This window comes from Patiria miniata, unplaced genomic scaffold (assembly GCF_015706575.1).
Source record: "Patiria miniata isolate m_02_andy unplaced genomic scaffold, ASM1570657v1 HiC_scaffold_18, whole genome shotgun sequence".
In the NCBI taxonomy this organism is placed as follows: domain Eukaryota; kingdom Metazoa; phylum Echinodermata; class Asteroidea; order Valvatida; family Asterinidae; genus Patiria; species Patiria miniata.
The window spans coordinates 8,040,500-8,056,981 of NW_024037056.1; the positions used below are offsets into that span (position 1 = coordinate 8,040,500).

The window sequence follows — 16,482 nt, forward strand, 5'->3', positions numbered from 1 at the left end:
GCCTGGTCGTCAATATCTGCATCCACGCCTCTAGCCAGTTTTAAACATACTTGTTTAATACTGTCCCAGAAAGTTTATTCTTTATTTCTTTTTATTGATAAAATACCCTTCAGAAACCTCAGGAATTTCAGATTTGGAAAGAGATCCCTTAAAAATCCTGAAATCAGGAAAACTCCCGACAAATCTCAACCCTGGTGTAATGACGTCCCAGAGAAAGTGACAGCATGAAGTACAATACATGTACACTGCAGCAGACAACCACTTTACTTAGCACATTTATTAAAAAAGAAATCCATACTTTTCCAGCAATATTTGAATATGATTTCATTCTGGACCATGTCTTTGCCATTACTCAAAATAAACACACATGTACATTGTATCTTATTTCATGAGAAAGTCTAATATATATGTGCTTAATGAATGAGCTAAATCAGGCCATTGTGTAGACCAGATGCATGAACAGACTTCCAGTGAACAGCCATTTTCAATCAATTGAACAAACCTCTGTGTGCTCTGGGACCAGCTTTACTGGGCTCGAGTTGAGTGCGTTCGATTACTTCCCCCGCGCTTACTCGTGCAAGTGTGACAGCGGTCGATTTACCTCTCACGTGACTTCTCGCGCTTACTCGAGCCTGGCCCAAGTGACTGACTTGCCGAGCCAGTTAGTTGGGTAAGTATCCCATAAGGCCATGCAAGAAACATGGCTGCCAACGTGACGTCCGGCGGGCGCCTCAGGCCGTGTGCTTCCAGAGCTACAGCTACGTCAGCCCGTCCCCGCGTATTTTCAATGGGCGCAGACCTAGACCTAGCTCTAGACAGTTGATTCGGATGCAGCCTCAGTGTCAGGTCAAAGTTCAACTTTCCAGCTCTTGCACGAAACTTTACCCGAAACCATTCGTTTATTTAGCTCCACTGCGCATGTCTGTCATCACGCGAGGAGCAGGCGTGAGTAAGCTGGTGGAAGTAATCGAACGCACTCCTTGTCTTTCTTAAGTTTGGTAAGAAATCACTGTGTATGAAAAAGCAATTTAAATGACTCGGATCACAAATGGTTAACATTTCAGACATGTATGCTATTTCAAGAGTTTGCGATAACTCCTTATGGTCCTGAAAAGCTACATGTTCATGACAAAATAGCCTTCTTAAACCAATCCTCTAGTGAGGCTATGCTTTGTCAACATTCTAAGCTGCAAGTGCCTGACAAGGAAAGATGCGTGCGGCAATAACCCTACATGACTATTAGGGAAAGGTATGTCTACAATTGGTTAACCCTTGTTGGTGGCCCTCTTTGCTCAAAAAAAATATATCAAACGTTTGAAGTCACGGGAAAAAAACCATTTATTTTAGTTTGTGTTATATCTATATTCAAAATTTAATGATGAGCTTTTGATTAATCAAGCAAGACCACTTTGTTTAAGCATGACTTAACTAGAAACAATTATGAAACTATTTAAATACAGTGAACACATTGAAATAACATTCATGTACTGTATGTACAGGTTGAAATGACATTAACACAAAGAAATACTACACGTGAAAAAAAATACATGCACTACAAAACATTTAAGTTTGAAAATGAACTGTGAAAATAATGGCACTAATCTAATAAGCTCCTGGCTATTCAATAATTAAAATACACTATTTACAAGATTCAATGCCGATAACTTCCACTGTTATATCGTTCATGTCTTAGATACTGTAATGTCATTGATACACAGCATGGTTGCATCAGGTTTTTAAGAATAACAGTAAGAGATTTAGCCATGTACTGTCCACTGTCTTGCTTATTACCTGTTTGTCACATCAATACTACAATGCACCATTATTCATTTGCCATCTTACGTACATAGCAGTAATGAAACCATTTCCTCCAATGCTTTGGCCAAAGTAAGATACTTGTGGGATCAGCTACGCAAGTTGAATATCAAATTTACATTCAGTCCCTAAAGCTGTTTTTCTCTGCATTGGGTACCAAAACCAGTGTCTTTATTACAAAATTAACGTCTCTTCAGAAACCAAGATATGATATAATTTATCAATTGACTGACTGACTTAATGTCATGTCCCCACACCATGCCAAGTAAACATCAAATTAATTGACAGTACAATGTTCTCTTAAATCTGATGTACCTTGACACAATGAGTCAATTACTTGTACTGCATCTGTATAACGTTATGAAAACATAAATCTATCTTGAGAGTAACAATGAAGTAATCAAATGGCCATTCCAATCTCATGAGACAGTTTTTACTAATGGCAAGCAACAGAAGTCCCTCAACACAAAGCTGCTTGATTATTAGCAGAAACATTTTATCTCACAAGAACACTGCTTGACCTGGAAATGTTGAGTAGAAAACTAATTTGACAATTCTTTCATTTAATTTAGTCAGCAGTCATCTCTAAAAAAATACTTCCTTTAAATGTTGGGATATTTAAGATAACAAACACAAACTTTCAACATAATTTGGGTCAAATAACATTAAAACAATGAATACATGCAAAGGACTACTTATCAAATGTTATGCACAATAACATGCAGAGAGGCGAGGCAATTTAAGGTGAAATCTGCATGTACCCCTTGACACTTTGAAGCCAAAACACACTTTCAATTCCAAGGTCAATACTGAGCCTGAGCCTGTATTCTAGCTAGGGAATTTTGAAAAAAGAACACATATTGAGCAGGTACTAGTTGCCAGTTACTTACATGTTTTTCTTAAGAATGTTGTTATACTGCAACTAAGCAGATATACATTGTAAATGAACACTGAGGTTTGTAACATAAGCATTACTAATTGTGGCTGCTTAAAAAGCAGTTACAAGGATTTGTATTGTGGAGAGGATGTAAAGAAACATGTGCATGTTCAAGTACACGTATCCAACATGCTTTGGTGCAGAATCTCTGCAGCAGTAAATGTAAAATCAAGCTGACCTTAATTATCTTATGTTTTTGTTTTGTTTAGACTCAAAATATAGGCAAGGTCATTGTACATAATATACCCCAAACAATATAATCCCTGTTTAAAGTCCACCATATTTGCCCAATATGAGCATGCTAAATAAAGCAGTAGTTGACCTGTTTGGATGAATGAGATACTTCTGTCCCTCAGTAAATTGTGTTAAAAGCAGGTCCTGGCGTAATAGAAATATCAGCAAAAGTGCTGATCTGTTGAACCTCAATGGCTTGTTGCTTCTTCAAAACGAGCAAAGTGTAGAATTTGGAGGCAACTTGCTTTCGAGTTTGTTTTCTGGTCATGTCAGTGAAGGTGAGGATGTCTTCCTTTGCCAGACGATTACGGATGCTAGTCAACATTTGATGAGCTCTCTTGTTTAGTATCCTCTCCTCTCGTTCTTCAGTATTCTCTCCTTCACGTTCTTCAATCTATGTTTTGTGAACAATGAAGTATGACGAGAGTTTAAGTGGAATACAATGGAAACAAAACACACAGTGATTAGACATAGAATCCAAAAATACCTGTCAAGTCTCTCAAGCTCCGGGTAAAGCTGACAAAATGTCTTTTTCACAACTTTTTACTAATTTTCAAAATGTTGCTATTGGCTGTTTATACCAATAAGTTAGTATACAAATATTGAGTGGCTTAGAGTAAAATGGGAGGAATATTATCGCAAGATAAAATCTGGACTTTTCCATTTGCCGAGTGAACTGGAAAAGTCAAGATTTTACAGAGCAATAATATTCCTCCCATTTCACAATTTAAAGCCACTCAATATTTGTTTTATATGACTGACATATTATAGATCCTTGTCATTTGATAGATTTGAACTTTTATTTCAATACAAAATTGGTGGAAAATGTATTTCTCTCTTCCAAACCACCCCTTCACGAAAATGTTTGAACCAAACTCTGTAAGGCCAAAAAAAAAGTTTCCGGTTTCTGGTATGGAGCTTGCCCAAAAAAATGGTGCGGCGACGCGTTTTTTTTTTTTTTTACCTGTTTTTTTTTTGCTCCAAATGTATGCCGATAACTGCAAATGGTGCCCGACTAAACTTAGTGCAAATTTATGGGAGTCCAGAGAGGCCACATAAAGCTTAATTCTCAATCATAACCCCATCTAAAAACATGTTAAAATTGTGCAGCAGCAGGATTCCAGTCAAACCAGTGAGTTTGGCGGTTTTGAGACATCATCTATTATTGAAAAAAAAACTTGTTCATTTTTTTGGCATAACGCTGGCTCTTTGGAACAATAGGCACTAGCGCAATGCTGAACATGCACACCAGCATGCATTTGCACACAAACACCTCATCATGGAAAATAATGATCCCAACCTCGTCCCCAGTGCTTACTTTATTTCCAACCTCGTTTCCAATAGTAAGCCCTGGAAACTTTCTTCCTGTATCCTGATTCGATACCGCTATTGGCTAGTAATGGATTTATATCATGTACTTGGTGTTTGTATTCACAACGTGCAGTACGTGTTTTCGCGATCATAACGTCCACGCCTTCACGAAAATACTCATTTCCTTTTCAATTTTTCATACTAATGTGAAATGTGATACTGCATGTTGTCTCGATAAGATCGTAACAGTTTAATTGGAAAAAAAATTGTGTTTTCGTAACTCGAGCCATGCTCGCGCTGCGACGAATTCATTCTGTTTTTACCCCAGATGCCGCATACAAAAACAGACGCCTATGTAACGCACAGGTACGCACCAGACTATTTCTCATTTGCATACATATTCAAAAATCTTGCACATGCAAATGATCCAATACCAGGGTGAGAGAGTAGGTAGTGATGAGCGCATACTGCTCGACACCCTGGGGACGAGGTTGGAATGATCCAACTCTTGATTATTATTTCTCATTCCCCATGGCCAAATGGGACTTTTTGAGCACTGGCGTGAATGGAGTAATAACGTATGTCATGTGATGTGAGTTCCACCAATCAAATGACAAGGATCTGTATGTCGGTTATATAATAAACGATGCTAGTCATCAGTGTTTTGCGCCTTTGACTTGTTTAGCAGACTGAACATCAACATACCTCTTCCTCCTCCTCCTCTTCATCTTCTTGCTGTGCACCCACAGACTGTGGCATGACTGATGGAATGTCATAATCATCATCATACTCTGGACCAAACAGATCATCTCCTGCATCGTAGTCATCCTCACCACTGGAGACTGAAGCTCTCCGTACTGACATGAGAGACATGTCAGGTAATTTGGATGAGCTGGATTCTTGCCTGGCTCGAATTGACTGGTCCTCTACCAGTGTCGTATCATGCTCCTGTACGTTCACACCTGTAATGTGAAAAAAGTCCTTCCAATTGTATTTTTCTGTGAATTTGTATGTTTGAAGTTGCTTTCCCCTTGCTCCCTGAAAATTGATGTGCTTTTTAATTGCTATTTTTCTAGCAATGCAAATGATATCTAGTCACTTTTAGTTATGGAATATTTATTTTACAACAATAACTCAGGCTTATTGTGTAATAGCCAAGTGGAACAGAAATCAACTACAGTGGGCGATGATGTCAATGATGTCATTGACTGATAATGTGCTCTTGCACCAGTCCTTCATTTTTAAGGAGTGCGATCGTGCAGGCGCTCCTAACGCGCTCCTCATCTGTCCCAAAGAAGCGTAAAAAAATTGCACTCCTCAAAAAATCTAAGAGGACTTTTCAAACAATGGACAATATGACAATATGACAATAAACAGTGGAAAACAGCACTAAAAAGGACTGTGTGATTTGTTTGTAATGATGTACAAACTTACATTCCGCCATGAATTAAATATGCATGATACCATGATGCAAGCAGGCCCGGACTAGCCACACAGCCGGCCTACGTCGTGTACATGTCACGCACAGCAACAACTGGTTTCACTATACGCGCGCTGCTGGCTGCAGAGACAGTTATCTGCTACGTGTTTTTATTGGTCGGTAACAATAGGCCATGGGCCAAAATCTGTATCAGGTCTAGAAGTTGAGGTTCATCTTAACTTTTTGGTGTCAGCTTGCAATAAGGTCAACTTTACTAATTTGATAGTGCTGAATCTGAACCTGGCTGTTCTCAGTGGTCCAAATTGCACATAAAAGTTATGGTGACATTTTTTCCTCATTATTTGGCCCATTTTTTGTCAAAAATAGTATTTTTGCCATAACTTCTATGTCTTAAGTTCCAATGCTTTCAAATTTGACACAACAGATAAATAGGACTTCGACATGAATAATATAAGTAATTATTTAGCGCTCGACACGGTGCTTAAAATTTGTTTTGTGGAATTGATCCTTTCAAACATGAGCATGATGAGATTTCGAGGAGGCGTTTTAAGGATTTATATTAAATTTAAGTGCCTCTGTCATCCCTTTACAACACAAATGAATCACAAGTATATCACAAGTCATTCAGTTTCAAGTAAATAATAGTGACACACTATTAATTTCTCCATTACGAATCGAAAATCGAAAAAGGAATCGCGCAGTCTTAAAACAAAATTCATACATTACTTGACATGTACCGGTAGGAGATAACGCGTGAGCGGATATGGGGCCCGCAGACTTCGAAGGCGCGTGCAGTACGCTCTGTTTTAGCCAGTCAGCGTCACTGCTTAAATATTCCCCACGGCCAGGGGTTGATGGAGGAACGCGAATGCGCCCATGGAGGCGAGGCTGATACGCAATGGCAGCGATGCATCGCGATCGCCCTCATTTGGTACAGTTATATTGGGCAAACAGTCCCCTTTATTCTAATTTGTGCAAACGACATGATGTGCACACTTTAAGCTATCAATTAACATGTTCCAAACTACTTATAACCGAGAAATTAAGTTGCCACTAAAATGTTAAGACGAACCTGCACGTTACAGGCTTTGGCCCACAAGTTTTCAGTAACAAAACAGCCAATCATTTATATCGATCTTCTTTACGGGACGCTCAGTGCAGAAAGCGGTGAGCCTCATGCTTTGGGTCGACACAAAAATGTTGCACAATGCATACATAAAATGAGTACACATGGAGTTCACGCAGGAAATCCACTCAACCTGTTGGACAATAATCATGTGTAAATACTGTCACGTTCGTACGTGCACGTTGTATTAATGTAAGCTGTTCAAGAAGGGACCCTGTTCCTACGATGGAAAATTTCGAGCTTTGGCTATGAAACTGCTGAAGTTGATGGCTGAAAAATGGTCATCAAAATTTGGTGTAAAGTTTGCCACTTGTACATTGACAAATCAAACATGACGGCAGGATCCGCGGTCAAGCGCTTAAGGACATAGTGACTTTTGTGAAAGGCTCAACGTTTGTGACCAAACACACAGCAACTCAGCACTTGGCTTTTGTAATACCATCATGACTAGCTAAGTTTAAAAGTGTTTATATTTTTTAATTTACAAATATAAATCTTCTGGTTCAAATAAAATGGAAACAAACACTGAGACTATTTAGGTGTCATAAACTCATGTTTCTAACAGAATTAAACACTGTTAAATGATAAACTGAATACAAAAAAAGAGGAAGTCTGTACTGCCCATGAAACTTAAAAAAGCAATGAAAAATGAAGACAATGGACTCCTAGAGTAAAAACCAATTGTCTACCCTGTTTTTTTTGTACTTTCATTTATCAGTTTATTTTAAGGAGAGCTATTTGCTTTCCAGGGAGATTTGAGGAGAGTGATTGATAGCTCTCCTGGATTTTCTTAAAATGAAAGACTGTTGCACTGTCACCTGGTGCTATGTAAAACTAAAGAAATACCACATAAAAGCACACTTTGAAACAACAACAAAACGAACAATTTGCCAAGTCCACAAAATTGATTACTTCTTCCCGTGTATGTGTTTCTTTTTATTTTTAATATTATTTAGTGATTTTAAGGCTCATATTTTGTACCAGTAGCGAAGCAGGATTTTATTGGTCGTTGCTTCTGTTAAGGAAGTGGCATTTCATGCACGCTCATTGGCATCACAACGAACCGTGTTGGTTGTGTTAAATTTTCCTCAATATAATTAATATTTTTTACTAGAAACGTTGCAAGTTTTGAAAATTTAATGGGGCAAGTTTTGACAATTTAATGGGGCAAGTTTTGATAATTTTTATGCCGTCCTGTGGAATGACCACTTTCACCCTCTGCAATTCAATGCCTTGTCTGAATACTATGCACTCTGTAATTGATGCGCTTTAACAGGCACGCTAAAATGGGTTGACTAAAATTGGCATCCCCCGTCTCCAACTCCTCTTTCTCTCTCTATCCGCTCAACTTCAGGACCTGAACAATCCTGAAACATCTTTAAAACAAATAAAAAGCATTTCAACTATGATTACTTACTCTGTGACATGTGGTCATCTCTCATTCTCTCGGGCTCCTGCTCCTCTAGATCCAATGGCTCATGATGACTGCGCAAGTCCTTAGGGATGTCTGGAGTCAGATTCTTAGTAAAGACCTACAAATGTTTTCAAATAAGCAAACCAGAATAAAACCACAGCAATACTTTTTGGCTGTAATAATTCTACATACCAAAATTCACATTGTGCACTGCAGCCAGAGTTAACAAAGCTCCATAGGGTGTGTGAGATACGTATTAAAATAGGAGGATTCAGTACTGTAAGGGTTAATGTACTTTTACCTTTATGTTGCACCACAAAGGTAATACATTTCAAATGTTGAGGTATAATTTTGCAGGTTTTGGGCATTTGTACCTTAATGATGTGATCTGAGTTGCTCTGTCTTCCAGGCAGGTTGAACAGTTTCTCAGCTCCTCCCGTCTCTTTCCATAACATCAGCTTCTTGGTGGGTGGAGCTAAATCCAAGGTGGATACAATGTCCGAGGTGTCCTTGAGTTGGGACTTGATCAGATCACCAGCAAGCTCTTTAATCTCATCAACAACTAATTTACGTTTCCGTCGTTGTCTTGTTTCTTTCACACCAGCTGTAAACAAATTATTGGCTGCATTGTAATTATTTACCTGAGCACAATAGTGCTAATAAAGGCAATGGTTTAAAACAAGCCCAAGTCAAACACTGTCAGAAATATAAAAACTTGCCATATTCCGTCCTTAGAATATGCCTATTTGAATTTTAAACTTTTGAAGATGTGGATAAGACAAATGTCAAAGTCAGTATGAATAAGAGTGCTACTTCAATACATTGCACTCACAATGAAAGCAATTGGTGCAAATTTGAAATTGAATACAAATCAAGCCAACTGATGTTGAGGAACATAAGGGGCCTTTCACAGTTGTCAACACTATCACAAGTGTACAAACAGTACACTTTTTAGGACCCCTCCCCTCCCCTAAATTGTACAAAATAGGTGATTTTTGGACAATAGATTTTTATTCAAGAAATACTATATTGTATGGTAACAAAAGGATACAGTGGATTTAATCTCAATGGACATGTCCCACAGAGATGAAGCATAATCAATCATGCTACAGATGCCACAGAAAACAGTACATTTTGTACATGTATAATATTTGTTTATTCTACTACATCACATTAAACAATATTTAGAATATTATGTTAATTTTGGTCAAGATTGTCTTATTGGTATTTATTAAAATGGAACATGTCAGAAAAGTTATTCATTCACATTTAAAGTTAAAATGAGCGTATACAAGGAGAAAGATGATCAGCCTTTACTCAAGCAAGTACAAAAAGACTGGGATTCCAGAATGGTGAGCTGAGGTAGGTACATGTATGCACAAGAAGTATAACATATGCCCTTTCCGTTTCTTTCATTGTCATTGTTGTGTTAAATCCTCTCACTAAAATCAAAGATGTGCTTGCAAAATTTTGAAGTCGCAAAATTTTCAACTCTTGAATTGCATCAATCCCAGCAAATAAATTCTATAATCGGACAGACCTGTCCAGACAGATCTTGCCAACTTTCCAAAAGCAAATTTATTGCAAGGGGCCCTTTTATTCAAACAATCTGACATAAGTTCACATTAATTAACACAATTCAGAAAGTAAAGTTGTGTAAGATAGGCTTGAACGGTATTTCGGTAATACCGGATAGTCACGGTTATTTTCTAATACCGATTATCACCGACTAATGATTCATGAATACCGAAACACCCGTGAACTCGGTATGGAATTTCAATACCGCGGTACTCTTCCTTAGTCATGTTAGTGTTCAAAATCTTTGCAAAAGTAATTCAAACAGAAAGGCAAACAACATCTTTGACAAGTTTGTTTCCATTCTTTGTGGTTCCAGGGATCCAGTTTCATGTCGGCATTGTCAATTGTCAATTGCCGTTGAAAGATAAGACACAATTGTCAAGCTTGACTAGAAAACCCGATACTTCAGCTGCAGTACTACAAAGGCCTTGAAGTTCTGCTAACGCCGCCGTGTTTGCGGTTTTCTTTGTGTGTATTGTGTCTGGACGGAAAGTTCAAACAAAGTTTTACACAGGGAATGTTTTGACGGTCGTGACAAAAACCTGATTGTGTTAATGGTTTTTTTCGTGGTTGGAGATTCGAATTCTACATCATCATGTGTAATTTTGAAGGCAAAACATAGTTCCTCAAGAATATTTCAGCAACAGGAAAAAAAGTTTCAATCTTGGTTATGACCGCCAAAACTTACAGGCTTCAGTCATGGAGCAAGATTCCGTGTTTTGCATGCGAGGTGCACGTGCAAAGGGAAGGGACTCGCCTTGATTCACATGCGATGCTGAGCCGTCCGATCCAAGGAAATTGAGAAAAACATATTTCAAAGAAAGCGCAATATCAAAGCTATCATGATGTCTCATCATGGGCCTTGGGAATAAATGTACGATCTATAGCAGTGTCGGCACCGACGCGGAAAAGAAAAAACTCTGGACTCGCCTGAATATACAATGCAGCGAGTGTGAGCCGTCCGGGAAAATTAAGACAAGAAAATATTCCAACGAAAGCGCAATATAAAAGCCATGATTTCTCCTCGTGGGTAAAAACTCTTGTACGATCTGTAAGCGTACACTTTAGTGTTTACGAAAGTCCCCGAATACACCTGCGTCATGTGCGTGGCCGTACATGTCAGTGCATGAGTGCATGATGATACGCATACATGCGGTTCCACACTGGTTCCGCGATCCGCACAGAGAGAGTCGAAACACGTGCTTTAATATTCCCCCACCCACTGCATTCATCGATCTAAAACACCCTTTTAAAAGAATCTCATTGGCCATCTAAATCTACGCTCGGAACATTTTTTTTCAATTCATGTTTAGGTACGATTGGTCCGTTATTCATCGGTACTGATGTTCAAAGGGAAGGGACTCGCCTGAATCATACGATGCTGGGTCGTCCAGATAAAAATCGAGAAAAGAAAATACTTTAAAAGAAAGCGTAATATAAAAGCCATGATATCTCATCGTGGGAAATAACCCCGTATGATCACACGTTACCCCCCAAAACCTACGCCCGTCCTGCTGGGTCCACCAAGCACAATGACACGTGCTTTTTCCCATGCACTGCGTAGGTCAAGCTGATTGGCCATCTAATGGCGCTCGAAACATTTTCCATTCATGTTTTGGTACGATTGGTCCGTTCGTTATGAAGGTCACGGCACCGACAACTTCATATTACAGCATCCACAATTGCGCATGCTTAACTTTGTGATGATTACCAGAATCAATCACGGACCGATCACGTGAGAAGGAGTACGATTATTTTTTTATAGGAGTCCGATTTTTACTTGACACCGGCGAAGCACGTAAGGAATCGCTGGTGGCCGACATAAATTACATGAGCCTATATCACTCACAATGGATACCAACTGAAAGCATACGTTCGCTAGGATAAGGGGATCGTCGCGTGGTCAGCCTCTGGCATCGGTCGACGATCTGCATTATTTTTTAGTGGACCTTGTCATGCCAATGACTTACAAATTCGAACAATACAATACCACAAAAAGTAAGCTTTCCATGTTTTATAATCTGTTACTATAATATATTGTTTTTACAAACAAATGGACTGATAATGAAACCAGGACACTTTTAATGTAGGAGATTTGCGGCGTGAAGCATTTGCCGGCGGCTTATCAACTCGGCACGTGCTACTTATTTTTTCCCCCTGATAATGACATAATATCCCACTTAACATAATACCGCGGTTTTAGTGAACACCGCGTTTTTTTGGTCACTGGATACTGCGGTACAGTAAATGCAATACCGTCCCAAGCCTAGTGTAAGATCATGGAGCATGATGCTATTGGAGATATAGAAGCTGCTCTCTATTCATTTTTTTTTTAAAAGGTTCATCACAGCGATAATGGCAGCGAACATAAATTTTTTTAAAAAAATAATCATTACACAGCAGCAACTTGAGCAATATTTCACATTTACCAATCAACAAAACATGGGCTTTTCTCAAAGTACATGTATTGCAAACAAATTTAAACAATCTTCCCCTGTGACTCAGCCTGCTGTGTCCAGAATCTGGTCCTAGTCCAAGTTTGCAGCTCCGTGATCATAACGATAATGGCTTCAAAATTTTTGTGGTAAATAAAAGAGAATTACCCGCATAAGGTGATTTGTATCAGTGGCAATGTGAACAATCTGTAGGTTATCGAAGATCTGGGACAAAAAGAAATGAAAAATATGTCTTATCCAGGGATTCCTTGTGTGCGAATCCGTGTTTGTTCCTACGTACATTGCAAGACCACATGTTTTGTGTGTGCATACCTGTAATACATACCATGAATTTGTTAGGCCTACCTCATCTCCTATGGTCAATTTGTGCAAAGCACATGCAGAGGTACATACATTGAGGGACGATATGATTGCTGTGTCATCTTACCTGCCAGCATGCTGGCAGGTAAGATGACATTAATTTCGATCACACAATCTTTGTGATAAGTCATCGATTATCTGGCATGATATTAATTGACGAAATCAACATTCTTATGTTAAACTAGAACGGCGAAGCCGCCATGGCTCGCTGTCCAAGGCAGGAAGGGAGGCTGAAGGTAGGGTTGGGGATGGGCATGATGGAAGGGGATCAGGATTCTTGTTGATGTGCCTAGGTGTAGGGGTCAGTTTTTAAATGTCAACATAGAAAGTCAACAGATTACCTAATAAATACATGTGTATATAGGTTAGCCGTCACTGTATTATGGGGGAGTTTTCCATTGTTAGGGTAATTAGGACCCAGTTGTGGATTTTTGCAGCCCCAACAGTGTTTTCTGCTCCCCATACTTGTATTACCATGGGAAAAATCTTGTGTAGTCGCCACAAATGCAGAACAAGAATGGGTATACATGTACATGTAGACACAGCACCATCACCACCTCCCCCAAACCTTACCCCATCCAAAAACCTTACCCCATCCCCAACCCGCCCCCTCCCTCTCCCCCACCCAACCCCCTACCCACACCCATTCCATCCTCCCCTAACCATCCCCACCCTATCACCTACACATCCCAACCCCACCCAAACTCCAATCCCTATCTCCTTCCCCCTCCCCTGACCCGTACCCTCCCCTATCCCAACCCCCTACACCCACCTACCCCATCTTCCCCTATCTGTCCTTACCCACCCTACACATCCCCGCCCTAACCCTTACTCAAATTCCAATATCCCGCCCACCCCATTCCCCCACCCATACATCCCCACCTGACCCCATGCAACCCCAACTCTGATCCGTATATACTGCCCCCTCCCCTTATCCAACCCCTACAACAACCCATCCCTACACATCCCCAACCCAACCCCTACTCCGATCCTATATCCCGCCCCCTGCCCAACCCCCTCCTAACCCAACCCCTACATCCATGCCCATCCTCTCCCTACCTGTCCCACCCCACCCCTACAAGTTCCCACCCCACCCCTACAAATCCCCACCCCACCCAAACCCAGTATTCCAACCCCTCTCCCCACCCCACCCCAACCCACCCCGCCCCACCCATCCTAGCTCCCCTACTCATCCTACTCACACAAACCCTAGCTCCAACCCCTATCCCCCAACCCACCCCACCCTCCCCTACCCCATCCCTACTCCAATCCCATAAAACTAAAAGATCAAACCAGAAGCTCATGCACATCCCCAAAATGCATAGTGTACATGTACATGTTATACCGATATACACACATGTACATGTTATACCAGTATACATGTACATGTAACAATTAAAAACTTTAACATTTCCTTGAATTAAAGTTCCTCAATAAAATCATAAAATTTACTGCAATGATATGAACCTAACTGAAGTTATAGGCCTAGAGATGATACATGACAACTGCATTTAATTTTTTTCCCCAAGTTAACTAAAACCAAAAACTTCAACATTTTTATCTGAACGCGGACGGCCGGACAGACGGACGGACGGACGGACGGACGGACGGACGGACGGACGGACGGACGGACAGACGGGCGCCCGGACGGAAATTGGTATTACATAGGCTCGCATCTGCTTCGCAGCTCGCCAAAAAGAAAGAAAAGCAAACACAGGCCCCCTCCCCCCAGCGTACGGTCTGTATGCTCATGAAAATGTTGATAATTTTGAACGGCCTTGTAGTTGTGACGACTTACGCGAATGCTGATATATGCTACAAGTCATCATTTTGCCGACTTACATGAATGGTCTTTTGCGCACATGATTCATTGCACTAATTGACTTCGATTTACCCTGGATTATCTCCTTAATGATTGAGTTGAATCCAGCAAATTAATCCTTGAATTGTATCATCACGTTTGGGGTATACATGTAGATAGTGGAGACCACGATTCATATGTACGTGCACAGTAACAAATTAAATGCGTGCGTAGTCCGGTATTTACCACGCACGCATTGACTGCAGCAGAAGTCATTCAATAAGATGACCCCCAAAATGGACAGAGCGCATGCGAACAGCCTAGAGGGGGTACCGGTATTGATATGTTCATGATGCATATGTGATGTATGCAGCAAAGATCCTATAGCGCCGCGTAGTGGTATGTAGTAGGGCACCCTTTTTCGACACCAATGCATGCAGCGATCACAGGCCGTGCGCAACCACTTTTCACTCGACACTTTGCCAACCGCAGTACAGCAAGTTGATGCCAATGTGTGATTTGTTGAATGCAGACTTACACAAAGGATTTTGTAATGCTTTTTATGGAAAGGGGACCGAGAGTAACACGACGACTTGAGCGAAATGGCGACTTATAAAAGCTGACTTAGAAATAAAAAATTCAATTTTCCATTGTAAAATAAATGTGTTACAGGAACTGGGAAACCTACCATTAAAAATCTTGTATTTTAGGCAACATTATAGAAAATACTAGTCTTATAAAAAATGGAGGCACAGTGGTAATAAAAAAAAGAGTTTTATCCACCTAACTTTTCATTCTGAGGTAACATATGTCATTTGTTTAAAACAGAAAGGAACCAAAAAAGGAATAAAAACAATATTATAAAGAAACAAATACTGCAGAAATATAGAACTGACCTGTAATATCAATGGGCTCTAGGGCAAAGGCTTCTTCTTCATTGGGTACTAGTGTAGTCTGGTCTGCCGGTGCATGCGTCTCAACCATCTCAGCTTGTGGAGTTTCATTCTCAGCTGCACCTACTCAATTCAAATACCCACAGAATATAAATAATCAAAATTATACCACAATTACCACATGCATTCAATTTAAGGCCCTAGCAACTTGTACTTTAAATTGTCCATGGCAGAGATTTTTTTCCCCTCAAAATAAACATAATGAGGGTCATTTCTTACGAAGATCAGGGTTCTCTCCAGTATTTTTTCAACCTGTCGGGGAAGTTTGTCAAAACACCATGCACACCACTGCTCAACATTATTCAGGACGACCTAAGGTTAACGATGGCCATATATTGCACAGTATCAGCATGCGTGACTGCACTAGTGTTGTTTGTGGGCAACGAACCACATGCTGCGGCACAACAGTTTGTGGAAACAAGCTACCGGTACGCTGTATCGCTCCAAGTACAAGCGGTACAACCTGGATATAAATAAATTTAAATGGAAAGCACATACCCAGAAAATAGAGATCATGTTCTGTAAACTAACTCACAGACATTTTCTTTCTCCGTCGATGATTGTTTGGTATTTTTACAATTTTTACTCTTTTAGCGTATGTCTAACATTGCTGCAAAACGATTCCATGTGGCACTGCACTGCCTGCCAGCGGCATGGAACTCGTACAGCAGCACAGCTTCGATCAGTTCTTCATTTTTAAGGAGCGCGATCCCGCAGGAGCTCCTGCTGCGCTCCTCGACTGTCTCAAAGGAGTGTAAAAAATAACGCTCCTCAAAAATCCAGCTAAATTGGCTACACGTAATATTCATTGTATTAAGGCCCAAACTCACGTTTATCCTGCTGGAAATTGCTACATTTTATAAACGCACGAACACCGAGCTCATACTACCATCAAAGATCTTGTGTGTGTGTGCAGAGTGCGAAATTAACGGTTGCCTGGGGCAACCAAAAAATCATGCGGGGAACAATTGAGCTGACCGTGGTTGCCCGCCGGACAACCTTAGTTCAGGCAAGGGCCTACCATTAATAATTATAAAATTGTATTTTCAAGCTCAA

At 40.2% G+C, this 16,482-nt stretch overlaps 1 protein-coding gene across 1 annotated transcript in view; it reads right to left on the reverse strand.

The window, feature by feature from the left end:
* Positions 1 to 241: 241 nt before the first annotated feature.
* The window catches only part of LOC119724474 (double-strand-break repair protein rad21 homolog), a 32,121-nt gene continuing 15,880 nt past the window's right edge, over positions 242 to 16,482 (reverse strand). The window contains exons 7-11 of the mRNA XM_038195535.1: positions 15,370 to 15,489; positions 8,653 to 8,882; positions 8,282 to 8,396; positions 5,003 to 5,259; positions 242 to 3,380 (exon numbers count right to left, since the gene is read on the reverse strand). Of these exons, the coding sequence (XP_038051463.1) occupies positions 3,105 to 3,380; positions 5,003 to 5,259; positions 8,282 to 8,396; positions 8,653 to 8,882; positions 15,370 to 15,489 (998 nt within the window). The 3' untranslated portion in view covers positions 242 to 3,104. The remainder of the gene's footprint in view (positions 3,381 to 5,002; positions 5,260 to 8,281; positions 8,397 to 8,652; positions 8,883 to 15,369; positions 15,490 to 16,482) is intronic.